The sequence below is a fragment of the Culex quinquefasciatus genome, chromosome 1 (genome assembly GCF_015732765.1).
Source record: "Culex quinquefasciatus strain JHB chromosome 1, VPISU_Cqui_1.0_pri_paternal, whole genome shotgun sequence".
Classification (NCBI taxonomy): Eukaryota; Metazoa; Arthropoda; class Insecta; order Diptera; family Culicidae; genus Culex; species Culex quinquefasciatus.
In genome coordinates this window covers 114,103,267-114,121,389 of record NC_051861.1, presented here as the reverse complement: position 1 = coordinate 114,121,389, position 18,123 = coordinate 114,103,267, and the positions used below count along the sequence as shown (strand labels likewise).

At 34.9% G+C, this 18,123-nt stretch overlaps 1 protein-coding gene across 2 annotated transcripts; it reads left to right on the top strand.

The window, feature by feature from the left end:
- The first annotated feature begins 154 nt into the window (after positions 1-154).
- Positions 155-12,474, top strand: LOC6045622. Of its 2 annotated transcripts, XM_038248609.1 has the most exons (3): positions 155-454; positions 4,533-4,783; positions 11,119-12,474. In XM_038248609.1, exon 3 carries the CDS (start codon positions 11,121-11,123, stop codon positions 12,036-12,038), a length of 918 nt encoding a protein of 305 aa, XP_038104537.1. In that variant the 5' UTR covers positions 155-454; positions 4,533-4,783; positions 11,119-11,120; the 3' UTR covers positions 12,039-12,474. The 2 variants fall into 2 exon arrangements, with proteins under 2 accessions (XP_038104537.1, XP_038104538.1); XM_038248610.1 differs by lacking the exons at positions 155-454; positions 4,533-4,783 and adding an exon at positions 4,983-5,158.
- The last annotated feature ends 5,649 nt before the right edge of the window (positions 12,475-18,123 follow it).

Genomic DNA, 18,123 nt, shown 5'->3' with positions numbered 1-18,123 from the left:
AAATTCATCTGAAAGTGGTTTTCAATTTAAATTAAAACGGTTTATTTTATTAATTTTCCATCATCAATAAACCTTTTGTTGACGTTTTCATTAAGCACAGAAAGAAAATTACTTTTCGTCGTACGCCCCTATCATTTATCACCCTCCCTAAAACTCCACCTCAAAAACACCCCAAAAAAGAGCAAAAACAAAACCAAATCAGTCGATTTTCGTTCGTCGCGGGTTTTGCATCAATTTTTGGAGATTTCTCCAGCTGGCAGCTGGCCTTCTGTCTGCCTGGTGTTGTTGTGGTCTTCCCGAAACTAATTGCAAATAATTGCAGTGTGCTCATTTAAAGATAATCTGGTTTTTACGCACATCAGCTGCAATATGTGAGAAATTAGAAGGAGGCCCCGCAAAATAAACAGTTAAAACGCCCAGCAGCAGCAGCAGCAGAAGTTCCAGCTTCACCAGGGTAAGTCAGAGTTCCAGTTCCAGTGAAAATTGTAATGTTTTTAATTATGTGACGAGGGTGGGGCGATTTTTCACGATGTCACGGATGATCTAAATTATAATATAATCGAATATAATAATAATTTTCTTCAAATAAGTGGAACATTTCGATGAAAATGTGAAGCACTTATTGCTTCGTTATAAAACATACACTTTTTCTACCTTTGCATAAAATCAAAATTAGATTAGGCCGAGGATTAGGCTTTATTTTCTTAGATTTCTATTGTCACAAGCTAGACCTTATCATGACACCTTAAGGCGACCTATGGAGTGTTAACATTAACCTTAAAACGATAACAATAAGTTTAGAATTAGCCACTGAATCCGCATTGTAAATGCGGCCCTGATACTGTTCATGGGTCATGGGAAAAATTTAATTTTACTTTTACATTTCAGAAACGAGAAACCTAATCTTGAAATATTCTCAGAGAAACTAATGCAAAGTTTTTGTACTTTTGCATTTTTTTCAGAAAGCTTGAAAAGTGTCCAGGTTTGAAAAAATAATATAAAAATATATATATATTTTTTCATTATTGATCCTGTTTGCAAACGCAAATTTAAAATTTCAATGGTTAGTATAAATTGAAGGGAATTTAAAATACTTGTCTACGACTGTATTAGAGTCGTTCTTCTTAACCATGGATGCCTAAAGTTTTTGATCGGCAGGCATAATTTAAAACTCGCAAATGTGGAAAATTATTAAAAATAATATTTACATTATTCTCTTTAACATTATAAAAGACCCTTTGTTTGTAAGAAATTTTAATCCCTCAGCCTGTTCAAGATCAAGCAATTTGACCAATGCATATAGAGCAACTGAGATATTTTATTCATGCATTAAGTTTAACTTATGATGATCCGTTGTTGGGAATGTTCAGCAGTTTTTCCTCCTATTTTAATAATAAAAAATACATTTTTTATCTCTCTAAATAAAGGCCCGAAAACATTTTTTTTCAACCATATTAAATGTTAGAGTTTGAAATTTTTTAATTCAAAAAAGTTTGGAAAATGTTACAAAATTTTCGTTCTCTGTTGTGCCTGTTATAACCTTTTTTATGTTTTATCTAAGCAACTATCGGTCCAATCTTCGATATCTTTCAAGAAAAATGGGAATTTTCCTGATCTTTACAACAACAAAAAATCAGTGGTTATCAAGATCATGACTTATAAAATCACGTTTTCAACTAATAATCACAAAAATATAATTGTTAGAACTCGAAAACGGTGCACGATATCGAAATTTGTGTAGAGTACTTTTCAATTACAAATTTGATTCTACACCATAAAATAAAGCTTTTTCGATTGTCCACATTTTTTAAAAGTATGTTTTATTTCGAAAAACACTGCCAAATGAACTTGTGCTCATAAAAAATTGTATATCAAAAAAATAAATTTAAAATGAATTAGATCCGCCATCCATTTTTTTTTGTGTGAAAAGTCGAAAAAATGGTTAAATGTTTTGAAAGTGCAAGTTTTTTTTTTTGAGAAATTCTATGAAGGGATTATTATACTACGACAACCAAACAAACAAACCTTTTGATAGTTTGGAAGTTTGCTTGCTATGTTTGTTTGCCTGCATTTGTTTGCAGAAACTTCAGTCTGCATACATATTGCTCACGAGTTTGCCGCGAATAGGTTTGCGAGTTTGGCAAACAAACAAAAACACGAAAAATTGCGAATTTGTTTGTTAGTTTGTCATGGTCTAATACCTCCTTAAGCAATACCTACAACTTCGTCGAAACCACCAAATAAAAAATCCCTTATAAAGATGTTTAAATATTTTTTTTGGCCAGCTGCCTAAATTATATGAAATCTTGTATAGACGAATTTACACAGAAAGTTTCATAAAAAAAAGAAAATACTTCAAAAATAATTGTTGACCAAATTCTCAGAATTGCTCAGAATGAAAATTAACTAATTGTATCGGCTCTTAAAACTAATCTCTCAATCTCTTCGGAAAATTAAATTTTCAAAATTTTGAAACAAAATGTCTTACAAAAAGCTTTATCCATTGCACGGTGGTCCAGATTGCAAAATTAAGTGGAAAAGTGATTTTTCGATGAAGTGTCAAAGTGTCAAAATATCGATTTTTGGTCACATTTTGGGTTTATATTTCGATGCCCGTGTGCTCTCTTTTTCCGTCTAGATACAAATCCCAGCGAGCTTGATACAAAAGAGTACACCGGCATCGATTTATTTGTTTTAAATTTAAAGTTACATATTTTCTACCTTTAGATTGCTGTAATTTATAACCCTTAAGCTCAAGTTGACTTTTCAAAAAACGTAAATGTTTGTTTTATTCAGAGCTCTATAAGTGCCCGAACATTGCTTTTCTTTTAAACTTAACCTTGAATTGCTAAGTTGAACACACTGATTTTTGGAGGCTGCTCTATATTTAGCCGTATCAAAAATATTCATGAATAGTTAGATTTTTTAAACACCCTAATCACGAACCACTCTCATGTTCAACCAAGCCAAAAGTTGCTCCTTCTCATTTGCAACAAGTCTTCTCATGACACCGAAGCTCAAAACAGCACTCAATTTTGCGATCTGGACCACTGTGCATTGCAAAGCTACTGACAATCAATTAATGGAGCACTTCCATTCGAGCAGTTTTTGCTTTTTTCTACAATGTATTTCTTATGGAGCGAAATTACAAAATGGGAAAATTCCATGATACAACAGAATTGGATTGCCTCGCATTCTGCAAAGCAATCCACGTTGTTTATCACCCCTAGCAAACAGAAAACGTCGCGAATACTTGGTCTGAATAAACGGTCACTAAACATATACATTGGATTAATTACAGGACATTGCCCATCACGGTATCACTTGAAAAAGCTAACGCGAAGTCAAACTGATATCTGTAGGCTCTGTGACTGTGAAGTGGAAACTTCAAGGCACTTACTGTGTGAGTGTGGTGCACTGATTGCAAAAAGAATTAAATTTTTCAATAAAGGGATTTTAACTCCCTCAGAAATTTATTCAGAAAATCCCACTTCGGTTGTTGACTTCATTCTCGAAGCAATGCCAAACTGGGGTATATCGCATCCTCAGTCAGTGGCGGTCACCCTAAATGGTGACTTGTCACCCTGAAAATATGCGACAGTAATTAGGGGTACACTACAATAGATCAACTAAATGGTCGCAGTAGTCTTAAATCCCACAAAAAAAAAAATGGAGCGAACTGTCAAAAACTGCTCGACTGCGAGTGCTCCTTTCTTGAAAATAGCAACTTTACTGTCATTCCCTGGTGACGAAATGACCTTCTTATCACCAGGAAAACTATTAATTTTAAAATGTACATTGTAGCTCTCATTTGAGTGCTTAACAGTGCATTTTTCAGCACTTTTTTCAAGAGGTAATACTTTTTGACATTGTTTTTGAGATCAAAAAGAACTTTTTTGCAATTCCGTCGTGAAACTACTCACTTTTCCTGTGATTCTTGAACGACGAAATAGCCTACTTTTCTGTACCAAAAATCACAGAATCGAATAGCATCACTTTTCAAAATAAATGCTGAAAAGTTCTACTTTTCAGCACTCAAATGGGATAAATGTACGACTCGTGTTGAAAAAAATGTATTTTTTTGCAACTTGTTGCATAAACAACTATATCAGTATCCATTAGAATGCTGAAAAGTGCATCTTTTCAGCCCTTGTATCGAAACATTATACTTTCCGAATCTTTTTTGAACACATATATTGACGAAAACTCGGCAAACCTCGTTGGATACATGTTCGAGTCGTGCTTAACATCTTCTTTTTGCAACTTGTTGCATAAACTATTATTCTTTCGAAATTGTTAGTTTTTGCCCCCAGTTATTTTGGGAAATATTAAAAGGGGAAGACAAAAGTTTTAAACAATATTTGCATTGGCCTTATTAAATTTAAATGCTAATCATCCCCGTGACTTCCCATCTCCCGCTACCGTGAAAAATCATCCTAACTGCCCCAAATCGCTCCTACAAACTAACTTCGTCATCAGCTGCCGCTGCGAAAAACTGCCAAGCTAAACAATTTTCCCCTTTTATTTTCCAGCAATCTGTGACGTGTTTGTTCGGCAGCCGCCGATATTGGATAACACCATCTTCAACCATCTACTCTCACCTCCAAAAGAGTTATCTCGAACAAGCAAACAGAAGAAAAGTGGCCGCAGGAAAACTCAATCGCGTGAAAAGTTACGTTTACGTGCGACTCTCCAGGCCTTAATTAATAGTTCGAGAAGGGGGGCGACAAAAAATATAAATCTTCAAAAAAGCAGCAGAAGAATCGACATTGGCTAAGAGGAGGTACGTTTTCGATTTTTAGTTTAGTTTAGGCTGGCGTGTACTTTATTTTGTTTCACTTTTTATGTTTCTTCACTTTTTGTCACGGTTTGATGCTGCCTGCTCTGCATGTTTTCTTTTCTCGCGTTTCAAATTCACTTTTTTTCTTACTCTTGCTCACTCTCTAGTGTTTATTTACGTTTTTCGAGCCGCTTTTTTATGTAAGGGCGTAGCCGCCGCCATCAACGCATTGGAGAGCGCTCGGTGTGCGTATCGAAATTGATATTGCTAGGAGGCCGCAGCTGACCCAGTTTCGGCAAAAAAAAAATAGTTTGACCAAAGTGTGTAAAGTTAAACACACAAACTTCTTGTGAACCGAAGGAGACGAGGTGAGGAAAGGTGGGTGTGTGTTTTGGTTTGACCTTGTGCAATTTGGATGTTTCGCGCGATTTGGTCATCGGGACAGGTAAAAATCGAGGCTTCTTGCCCGCTATGCATGCAGGTCGTTGCCGTCCAGCGTTTAGCCTCCGTTGATGAATAATTCATTAGCGTCCACGAACCGGTGTGGGATTTGAATAACTGGAAATCGCGGGACGGGTGAACTACTGATACTGGGTTATCTCTGAATGATGTCGTGATTCATTATTGCGAATTTGGATATTTGGTTAGGGAACAGTGATTTTTATACTTAAACTATTTGTTCTTTAAATTAATTGTTTAAAATTTACATTATTTACGTTAATCTAATCTAATCTAATCTAATCGAACACAAGCGCAGCCAGTCCGAAGAAAGCATCCGGGAAGAACTTATGGTTAGATTACGCCTCAAGTTCTTTCTTGTCATTATTAATGATTGCAGTACTTTCGAGAACCCCCGAAATGTATTATACTCACTAAAGCGGCCCGGCCTACTGCGTTGCATTAACCGCAAGAGACAGATTCTATAGGGAGATGGCGTCGCTATTTTTAGACCGCATTTTCCACTTTTTCTCATCAAAACCGACTACTTTATCGACTTCATTTTGCTGGGCGAGATAGGACGCCGTCTATTTTTAGACGATGACTCAGCACTTTTACACTCTTGCGCTTAAAAAAACCAGGTGGCAGCACGATGTAACGCCACGTCCCTATGAACGGAACCCACATTTCATGGAATCATCAGGGGAAGAAGAAGAAGTGAGGACATACCGTACCGACCACTTCGAGTTATTTATAGAATATGGTGTGTAGTGTGTGTAGGGGAATTGTTGGGGAAGGGATTGTTGTATTATATAGTACCACTCACCACTACGGATTAATTCACTCAAGGGGTGTCAACCCCTCGGTGGTCGAGTGGCTAGAGCATCTGACTACCAATCCAAAAGTGTGAGTTCGAATCCCACCTGATTCCATGCGTTTTTTGTTCATATTCAAAGTTCAATTATAGTCGAATAATTTCAAGGAGACCGGTCGGGAATCGAACCCGGAACCTTCCGCTTATGACGCGGGAGCCGTAGCCATTAAGCCACGGGCCGGTCTCCTAAAATTTACATTATTTACGTTAGATTTAAAACTATTCATTATTTTATTAAACGATTTACAACAAAATAGAAGAAGGAGACAACAATTCTAGACTTTTCACATATCCTCACTCTTCAAAAATGGTGAAATTTGTCCTTTTCAAATACTATCTGTTATTTTAATGGTTACAAAAAAAGTTATCGACCAACTTTTTTTCGGCTACGGAAATCGGATTTATTGATATATTTCAGTTAGATTAAGTAAAACATAAAAAAACTCATTAATATTTATTAAAATGTAAAGTTTTGGTAAGTTAATAACAAAAGGTCGAAAAATTAGATTAGAGAGAGTTCTGAGCTCTTCACAATAAAAAAAATAAATAAAACCAGGCAATAACCCAAGTTGGTTGTTGACTCTTGCTAAAAACAATCTGCATTTTCAGCATGTTTCTTAAACTACCATTTTAGCACCACTTTTATTTGACTTTTCTGTCGTTCTACGCATAATTGTCAAAAAAATAAAATAAATAAAATTAAATAACAAGCCAGAATTACAAAATTTCAAAGCAGAAAGGCAAAAACTGAAACTCAAAATATTTTAAATTCAACTCAAACATGTTGAAAATTGTTATAAACAAAGGGGAATGCATTTCAAATTGTTTTCAAACAACACCGCTTAAAATTACATAGAAATTTTGAAGTTTAAAAAAAACTTTTTGTACCAAATTTTTCAGACTGTTTTTGAGAGACAAAAACTTTGAACAATATTTTCAATTGCCTTAGGCGCATACGTCACTTTATTTAATTTTTGCTGTATTATCCTAATATGTGATGTCCGGGAATTTTCTTAATTATATTCAAGCAGTACGCACCAACAATGTATTAAATTTTGATTTTTATTTAAAATTGCTATTTCACTCAGTAGAAATATTTGGAAATGATAAAATTTTAACAATTTCTTTTGATATTATCGTAAAAATCCTCGCTGCAAAAAAAAAGAAAAAAAAAAGAGAAAAGTTTTGAAAAGCAACCAACAGAATACTTTTTTATTTTCACAAAAAAAAAGATACAAGCATTTGAAAAGGGCTTTTTTAAAACATCTTTTGACATTTCATCAGAGTTTGGAGGCTTGGTTTTTTTTGTTTTGAGAAAATTAGAAAATTTAAGACCGTTCAAGTATTGACATTGGCAAACATATAGTTTGACAATTTTCTAATTCCATTAGGGTGGAACCATACACTTTTGCCTTGAAAATTAGACAATTTTTAAATGCAGATATCTTGAATTAAAAAAAAAAAACACCCCTGAGATTAGTTCAGCGTTTGTTGTGCTAGATCTCCATTATCAAATGAAACCGGGCGCTTAAAATTTGGCTTGCGCTTTTTCGAGATATGTAAGTTTAAAATAAGCATCTTTTTTACTTTAAAATGGCTGTAACTTTCGACCCTTAAGTCCAAATTGACCTGTCAAAAAATAAAAATGTTTGTTTTTTAGAGCTCTAAAACCTTACATTTTCAAAAACTTAATCCCGAAATTCTAGGTTTAAAAAAACCCAATTTTGAAGATTTTCACAGATGTTTTCTCTAAATTTGGCCGTAGAAAGCGTAGATTGCAATTCTGGTGTCTTCGACAAAGTTGCTAGAAGACAAACAAATCCCAACAATATTTCTGAAAAGTTAGATTTTCAAAATCACCACAATCGTGAACCACCCTAATTTTCAAACAAACCAAAAATTACCCCTTCCCAACTCTTCTGAAAAAAAAATCCACTTAATTTAAATAGCAATCTGAACCACTGTGCACTGTACTATGCCCAAAGAAGTTATTTTTTGTCATCCTTTCGTCAAATCAAATTTGAAAAATGTATTTTTTTTTTGTTGTCTTTTTTTTTTATTGTAGAGCTTAACACCTAAACGACTCCAAGTGCTTAAGATTGTCTAAATACAAGATGGTGGTGATAAGAAAAAACACAAAAATGACTGCGCAGTAGGGTGACAATAAAAAATTCGACATCAGGGATACCCTCTGATTCGATTCCTTAGACAATAATAAGAATCTGCAAATTTTGAGCCAAATCGGTTAATGTTAAGGGGTCGCTTTTTACCGTTGAAATTTATACACTCAACCCCCGGTGGTTGGTCACTTTTTCGTTTAACACTTTTTTAGTTTGTACCCCGTTGGTTTGACAAAGTCAAACTAAAAAGTGACGAACTGTCACTTTTTACACGGCGCTCACTCACACTATCAAAAAAAAACGTTTGGTAGTGTGTGTGAACTCCGTATAAAAGGGGTGTCAAACTAAAAAGTGACCCCGTTCGTTTGACAACAGTTGGTGTCAAACCATCGGGGTTTGAGTGTATGGGAAAAATCGCAAAAATGTATGCAGAAACACATCGTTTTAGTATTTTTCTATCAGGTGGCGCGGATCTCGCCCAAAATTTTCCAAGTGTGAGATACTTGTAGGAAATTTAATTTCCTACAACTTTGTCGAAGGGTGCATAACGATCCGAATTGATCCTGATTTTTGGTGATTTTTCCAGTAAAAAATATTTTCTTATATACTTCTTATATACCTCTTATATTCTTTCAAGTATATAAGGCAATTTCTTTTCATCGCTTCGCTAATAACTCATCAGGATCAACTCGGAGCTTCCTGCACCCTTCGACAAAGTTGCAGGAAATTAAATTTCCTACAAGAATCTCACACTTGGAAAATTTTGGGCGAGACCTGCGCCACCTGCTGCCAAAATCCTTATGCGATGTTTTTCCCCATACATTTTAGCGATTTTCCCCATATGAACTTCAAAGATAAAAGGCTACCCCTTAACCTCAACCGGTTTGGCTCAAAATTGGCAGAGTTACTTATTATTGCCTAAAGAATCGATCCAGGGAGTATCTCTTCAGATTTTCCAAAATTTTCAATTTTTCTTGTCACCCTACTGCGCAGGCTCAACTCGAGGGGAAGCATGAAGTTTGAGGTCCCCAGAAACACGTGCATTTTGAATTTTTCAAAAATATTTTGACAGAGCCGAATGGGTTTTCTCCAAAGTTTGTATGGAGAATTAGGGCGGTTCATCGCTCTTGCATACACCCAAAAAATTGCATGCAATATGTGGGAGTTTGTTTGTTTGTTTTTGAGTTTACTGCAAATAATTTGTGAGTTTGTCAAAATTTCGAACACGAAAAGTGTGAGTTTGTTTGTTTGTTTGTTTGTCATAGTCTAATACGTCCTTAAGTAAGGTGAACTCGGAAATTTGAATCGGATTGAGTTTGAGCATGAAGTTCAAACAACCGGGAGGACGAAGTTTTTTTTAGCATTACGGTTCTGAGTCTACAGAGTAAGATTACTTATTTATTATAAAATAACTTAAGGGGTTACATACATGTAGAAAATTCCAAAATTTCATGTTTCAGAAAATTCACTAAATTCACTAAAAAGATGATTTTCAATCACTCCTGAAAGTTTCATGAGGATATTTCGTGACTGAACTGAGTAAGAGACGATTTAAGTTCACAACTTTGCCATGCGCAAAGCGAACTGTCAAACTTTCTGAGCGTTTTTCTCTAAACACCGAGTTGATTTACGGGGGCCACGATATCTCGAGATGGGATGGATCAAATTGGCTGAAATTTGAGGTGAAGACTCCCAAGACATATCCCGTGTGCATGACGAAGCCCGATTTTGAAATTACGATTTTGAAAAAAAATACAAAAATCAAAAACTGAGGATTTTTTATGTGAGAAAACATTAAAATATTTTTATCTTTTTTTTAAATTAAGTTTTTGAAAATCGGCCTTCGTCATGCACATAAGACCAGTTTAAAGAGTCTTCACCAAAATTTTGAGCCGATTTGGTCAAAACAGTGTTGAGATATCGTGGCACCAGTTTTTTGAAACTGCTAACTTAAAATAGCTATATCTCGGCAATGGTACATCCAAATGTCTTCATATTTATTTTGTAAATAGATGAAAATGTACATTTTAATGCCCTGCAAAAAGATTTTGAAAAAAAGTTTAAGCGTGTGCTCATACCAACCTCTGACATTTTTGATGATTTACATGTATGTAACCCCTTAAGGTTGAAGAAAAGAGAGAAAATTATGAATAAAATATCTTTCCAGCGATATTTGCCCTTTGCACTTTTTCTCTTAACTTTCGCTTACTTAGAAGTTACAAGAGAAACGTACCATTCTAGCCGACCATTTACACGACCGATTCTTAGCAAAGCTACACCAAAATGTCACATTTTTTAATTTTCAATGTGATTTTTAATATGAAAAAATCATTTTTATTATGATGCAATAATATTGACCAAATGTGGTCTGCAAGCCATTGAACGTGAGAGGAGTTTTTTCATAAATCTGCTCCTTTCGTTGTCCCGTCACGAAAAGAAATGGCTGGCAAAAACTCAAATTTCAACCCATTCTTTCAGTTCAAGGAGCAAAAGATTCGTTTATTAATTTGTGATAATGTGTAGAAGAGCAAAAGTTTTTTAAATCAAACTGGCAAAACTGTAGCGATTTTTGTAGTGTGACTTTTTAAAGTCCAGTTTTATGATGTTGTCCCATCACGCTACATTTTTATTTCAGGGGAAGCACAGATACTATATGGTTCATTCTGCATGATATTTCTTTGTAGGAAAATCAATTATCTTTCCAAATATGTAATAACATTGAGGGGTTTCTTCTATTATTTTGCCACTACAGCCAAAATGCTGAAAAAAACTTGGGATTTTTTTTAAAAAAGGAGCCGAAGAATCGGTCACAAACAGTATGCTTTATGGCATTAATAACATTGTACGTTCTTCACGCCTTGTTTGATTTTTGATAGGTTCCTAATATTTATTCCTCTATTCCACAGCGATGGACCCGTCCAAGCTGAAGGACCGCGCCTTCGTGGAGGAGTACTTTGCCAACATGAACGAAATCTCGCGCCGCATTTCGCTGGACATTGGCGAGATTAAGGCCACGTACGAGCACATCTGGGACGACCTGAGCCGGGAGGAGCAAAGCGAAATCATCAACGAGACGCTCATCAAGCCGGAGCTGACGCTCAAGTACTTTGACAGCTTCTCGACGTCGGACGACTCGTTTCGGAATATAATTGTGGACGAGGATAACAGCGACGACCGGAAGGTGAATCTGTACGATGGCAAGTCGTTGCACACGTTCCAGTTCCAGAAGACGGGACGGAAGGTCATCCACGACGAAAGTGTCGGGTTGTACCGGGACGAACACTCGGGACCGTTTGCTCACAAAACCAAAAGCCAAATCAATTTGAACATCTTTCCGTTGGAGAAGGAGAAACCCGCCGAACCTCGGAGGGTCGATTTGGGGAAGAAGTTGGACAAGGTCAAGTCGCCCAAGCTGGCGGACGGTGCGAAGGCAGGAAAGACCGCGACTTCAAAAATGACCAGCAGCCAAATTTCCTACGTGGACACCGAAAACAATGTGGTCCTTCCGCCGGCCAAGCCGGAACCGGTCGTCGCGCCGGAATTCCTGGCCAGCTTCATCTGCAGCCAAAGCGGGCCGGGTGGACCGACGTTGATCGCGGCGTCCGCCGCCGTCGCGACTTCCCTGGGCAGCGACGAAGTCGACGGTCAATCGCTGGAGAATCTCGGCTTCGACGACGACAAGATCAACCTGTTTCGGCACAGCTCGCGCAGCGACAGCTTGCACCAGGCTCAGTCGTCCTCGGTAGAGGAGGACGACAAGAACTTTGACGAGCTGAACAGCTTGCTGGGCAACAGCAAGGGGTTCGACTTTCTCAACAACTGGTAAGAGGTGTGTGTGTTTTCCCCCTTTTCCCATTCTTCCGTTAGTTTCTATCTAGTCTCTCTATAAGCAGTATAGTAGCACGCAGACCCACGAACATCATACTCTTTATATATTCTATTAAGTATCGTCACATCATCACATCTCCCCCATCGCGATCGCGGGTTAGCTGTGCGTGATTGTCGTGTGTAAGATTAGTGCTCATGTCTCTGTATTATTCACTAACAATAATTCAAACAGACTGATTTTTTTGAACCAAAAAGATATGACGACGAAAACGAAAATCTCCATGAGAAAATACCTCAAAATTACTCAAATTACTCCTAGGAAATGTGCGCTCTCGCGAGAGTGCGAATGAAAGGAAGGAGGCGATTCACTTCGCCCTGCTTAAAACAGGAGTTTTTGTATTGGGAAATATACACAGCAGTTTGCACCTATTGAAGGCGGATTGGATTGTCAGTTCGTTTGTGGTAATATCATGTCCCAAAATCATCAAGACACAAGATTGTTTGGCTTGTTTGCTGGAATCGTTGGTTTCATGAAAAAAAAAATCGATTGAAAAAGTCTGTTCCATAGCATCCTTGCTTGGAAGGCACGCCGACCGGTGAACTAATCTTGTCTAACAATATCTAAAAACGGAATCGACGTAACAACTTATAATGTGGCCCTCTTAAACCTTGCGGTTTCGTCAACGGATCCACAGGTGTGTATCGTTCTTTTTGCGACAAGACTCCGCCTCCCGGGTCTCCTAAGTGTGAAGGTATGGCACGGGGAGAGGGCACCGAATACCTATATTTTTACACTTAGAATTTTATGCGTCCGCCTCGGGATTCGAACCAGCGACCTCTGGATTGTGATTCCAGCGCGCGGTCCGATTGATCCACACAGGCAGACAATACAATATCTAAAAGGCTCCCCGAATCTTACGTTTATTTTATCATGCCATCAAAGCTAAGAGTTTGGTTTTAGTCGAAATCCATTGCGATCAACTGCAGTCGAAATTTATCAATCGATTCTCAAATTCAATTAAGATGGCGGCCAATATGGCGCTGGAAAAAGAATACATATTTCTATTTTCTTGCTTTTAACATCAAATTTAATTCGGTTACCCCGTATTAGTAATATTTCAATAGTTTATTGTCTATTAAATTACAAAATGCATTTTTTTATGTTTCATCTGCGCCATTTTTGCCGCCATCTTGCATTTTAAAATTCAATATCGCTTTAGCAATGTTCAGGGGTCATACTTAAAGGCTGATACGAAGCTCGGAAGGAACGCAAAACTTCATATAAAAAAAAAACACAGAAAACAGTCACGTCAAAGCAAGCGGTTCACAAACTCAAAAATTTGGAAACACTAAAATTTAGGAATTTTGAAATTGAACAAGAAATTCAAAAATATAAATACACATAAAAACACATTTGAAAATTCAGAAATAAAAAAAATCTGAGATTTAAAAAACCTTAAAATAAAAAAAAATACATGTAAAAAAATACAATAAGGTACAAATTTAATGCTCAAAAAAATTCAAATTCATATTCCAAAATTTTAAAATTTGAATTTAAAATATTTAAAATTCAAAAAATCAAAATTAAAAAAAAAAGTCGACAATTTTTAAAAAATATAAAGGGTTTAAAACATAAAATAATCAAATGCTACAAAATTACAAATTTCAAAGAAATTATAATTTCAAACTTCAACTATTAAGGGAGCTTTCTATTATTACGTAACGCAGTTGGGGGGAGGAAGGGGGGTCGAAGGCTATGTTACGCTCCATACAATTATTCTTAAAATTTGTATGAAAGTTTTGTTACGAGAGGGAGTCCAAAAATCTTTTTTTTTTTTTTCGTTTCGTAATAAAAGAACGATCCCTTAAATTAAAAAATATAAATCAAAAATTCTAAACCCCTAAAAACTACCTAATTTAAAAAAAATCCAGGAATTTGAATTTTTTTAAACCGTTGCCCGAAGTCCTCGCTAAATTTCCAATCTCTAAATTCTCTAAATTTTAGTTTGTGGTCTGAAAAATGACTCCAAAGATGTCTTATTTTTTGTAATAGATGGCGGCATTTGAGAATTTGGGAATCCAAAGAAGAGTTTAAAATTGAAAATTATTTGTTTTTAAGAATCTTAGAAATTTTAGAATTCAAGAATTTAAGAACAAGAATTGACAAATTTGAGAATTTAAGAATTTTAGAATTTGAGAATTTAAGAATTTAAGAATTTAAGAATTTAAGAATTTAAGAATTTAAGAAATTAAGGATTTAAGAATTTAAGAATTTAAGAATTTAAGAAATTAAGGATTTAAGAATTTAAGGGTGCACAGCAACGAAGGAAGTTGTTGTCTTCTTATTCCAAAAAAGGGAAACTTACGGACCCAATCCTGCAATAACGGGAATGTAAAATTTATCAAACTTTGTTGTAAATTACTTTGTGGACAGTACATTAGGGGATGAATAAAAAAATATTTCGGTAGTACCCGTAGTTTTGAAGATACTAAAATGTCTGTACCACAAATCTGAGTGCAAAAGCTCTGGTTGATGTGCACCGTTAAGAATTTAAGAATTTAAGAATTTAAGAAGTTAAGAATTTAAGAATTTAAAAATTTAAGAATTTAAGAAGTTAAGAATTTCAGAATTTAAAAATTAAAATATTTAAGAATTTAAGAAATTAAGAATTTTAGAATTTAAGAATTTAAGAATTTAAGAATTTAGGAATATAAGAATTTCAAAATTTAAGAATTAAGTTTTTCATTTTTGTTTTTAATTAAAAAAAGAGTTAAAGGAGGAATTTGGTCATCTTAGCACTATCAAAAACATTTAATTTAATTTTTCTCATTTCTTATTTTATTAATTCGATACTCATCATGATTTTTTTTTATTTGCTGAATGTACCATGCCTGTTATTTGAAGATACTAAAATGTCTGTAACACAAATCTGAGTGCAAAAGCTCTGGTTGATGTGCACCGTTAAGAATTTAAGAATTTAAGAAGTTAAGAATTTAAGAATTTAAAAATTTAAGAATTTAAGAAGTTAAGAATTTAAAATTTTTAAAAATTAAGAATTTAAGAATTTAAAAATTAAAATATTTAAGAATTTAAGAAATTAAGAATTTTAGAATTTTAGAATTTAAGAATTTAAGAATTTAAGAATTTAAGAATTTAAGAATTTAAGAATTTAGGAATATAAGAATTTCAAAATTTAAGAATTAAGTTTTTCATTTTTGTTTTTAATTAAAAAAACGATACTTAATCCACCTTTAGGTGGTTGGTGCCTTCCTCACATTCATAAAGTCAATACATTCAGTAAAAATAGCAACATTCCCTTAACATGTTTAACAAATCAATTTTATTACTGATTTCATTGGATAGGGTTCGCAGACCTTCCATTTTTATGGCTCATCGGCAAGGTCTGATAAAAAAAACCTATCCAACGAAAGTTCACATGGAAGATTCAGACAATATTTTTATCACAATATCTCAGATCCGGCCTCCAGAAAGTATATAAATAACACTTAAGTGCCAATAACTTTTGATAGGGTTGTCAGATCCTTGATGTTTTAGGCTCATTTGAAAGGTTTTTTAATTATCTAACTAACGATGGGTCGCATGATGGACCCGGACATAATTTTTACTGAAATATCTGAGATCCGGCCTCCAAAAAGTGTATAAATAACACTTAAGTGCTAATAACTTTTGATAGGGTTGTCAAATCCCTAATGTTTTAGGCTCATTTAAAAGGTCTTTCAATTATCTAACTAATGATGGGTCGCATGATGGACCCGGACATCATTTTTACTGAAATATCTGAGATCCGGCCTCCAAAAAGTGTATAAATAACACTTAAGTGCTAATAACTTTTTATAGGGTTGTCAGATCCTTGATGTTTTAGGCTCATTTGAAAGGTTTTTCAATTATCTAACTAACGATGGGTCGCACGATGGACCCGGACATCATTTTTACTGAAATATCTGAGATCCGGCCTCCAAAAAGTGTATAAATAACACTTAAGTGTTAATAACTTTTGATAGGGTTGTCAAATCCTTGATGTTTTGGGCTAGGGTTGTCAAATCCCTAATGTTTTAGGCTCATTTAAAAGGTCTTTCAATTATCTAACTAATGATGGGTCGCATGATGGACCCGGACATCATTTTTACTGAAATATCTGAGATCCGGCCTCCAAAAAGTGTATAAATAACACTTAAGTGCTAATAACTTTTTATAGGGTTGTCAGATCCTTGATGTTTTAGGCTCATTTAAAAGGTCTTTTGATTATCTAACTAACGATGGGTCGCATGATAGACCCGGACATAATTTTTATTGAAATATCTGAGATCCGGCCTCCAAAAAGTGTATAAATAACACTTAAGTGCTAATAACTTTTGATATGTTTGTCAGATCTTCAATGTTTTGGGCTCATTGGAAAGGTCTTTTTAATACCTTTCTGAAAATGTATAACATAATAGGGTTTCTTGCAAAAACCACCCTTTTTACAATCTTCCGGACATACGCCAAAATCGTTTTTTTAGCCTAACTTTTGAAGTACTTAACTAAACTTGCTGATTTTAAATAGAGACCTATGGGACCCCAAGACGGATCGAATGAGACTAATACGGTCAAAATCCGTTCATCCAGTCCGGAGATAATCGAGTGACAATTTGTTTGTCCACCCACCTACACACATCCACACAGACATTTGCTCAGAACATGATTCTGAGTCGATAGGTATACGTGAAGGTGGGTCTAAGAGGTCGAATTAAGAAGTTCATTTTTCGAGTGATTTTATAGCCTTTCCTCAGTAAGGTGAGGAAGGCAAAAAGAGTTAAAGGAGGAATTTGGTCATCTTAGCACTATCAAAAACATTTAATTTAATTTTTCTCATTTCTTATTTTATTAATTCGATACTCATCATGATTTTTTTTTATTTGCTGAATGTACCATGCCTGTTATCATACGATTTCTGTTGTTTTTTTAATTAATTTTCCTTACACTTTCAATACGAACAGAAAACGTTCCTCCCTTTTTTATAAGCACTTTTAATTATTATTCTTGTCTAAAACGGTTCCCCTGCTCTGCTCTGCCTCACCTCGTCTGCTTGGCTTTTTTACTAGTTCAATCTGAATAATGTTTTTTTCTCCATTTCATTGCTACCACAAAAAAAAACAAGATTTTTCTTCTTCCCTTCAATCACTTAAAAACCTTAACCTCAAACACGATCAATCGATAATTTTGTTTTGCCCGCTTTAGGAATTTCGGAATCTTGATTTTCTTTTTTTTTTTGTTGGTTGTAATTTTAGAAGCTCCAATAAGTTGATACTTTTTTTGTTTAATTTATTTGTTATTTTTTAACGTGTTTCCGAATGTTTTTTTTTCTGCCGTAACGCGATGCTATAAATTCACTTTGTCTTCTTTTTTTGTTTTGTTCTCGCCTGTAATGGTTTTAATTTCTTGAGTATGAGTTACTATGCTGTTTTTTTGTGTTTGTCTGTATGTGTGTGAGGATTACTAAACGCTACCCATAGTTTGTTGTAATTGTGTGTGTGTGTGAGAGTGTTTGTTTTTGCATTACTTTCTGTCGTTATTACACCTATTAATTATGCATTAATTTACTTCTCTCTCTAACGCTCATTCGCCGGTTTTTCTTCAACTTTTTGCTTTCTTCTTTATTATTAAATTACAATTCATGCGCTAGTTTTTGTTTTTCTTTATGACGAAAATGATGAATAATGAACGAGGCAAACTGGTGAGAGAATATTCTTGCTTTCTGTTTTGATAATGTATTGATGATTAGTTGCTTCAATTTTCTTTTAAAGGTTAATAACATTGAACTGCTATTAAATAGTCATTTTGTTTCCATTATCAAGGAGCATGATAGAACATGTGTGTTTTGCTTATAATTGTGGTTTGTTGGTATGAGTAATGTGTGTGTGTGTTTTGCAATCGATGAGAAACGTACACGTGAGCAATTTTGCGTGATTCAATTGAACTAAGGGCATTCTTAACAGTATGGAAAAACTTAAGAAGGGGGAGGGGAGGAAATTGATAAAAACACAATTATTGAAAAAGTTTTATATTTACAATTTTTCGCTGC

Coding starts and splice junctions, on each gene's coding strand:
- LOC6045622 (XM_038248609.1), top strand. CDS start 11,121: ATGGACCCGTCCAAGCTGAAGGACCGCGCCTTCGTGGAGGAGTACTTT.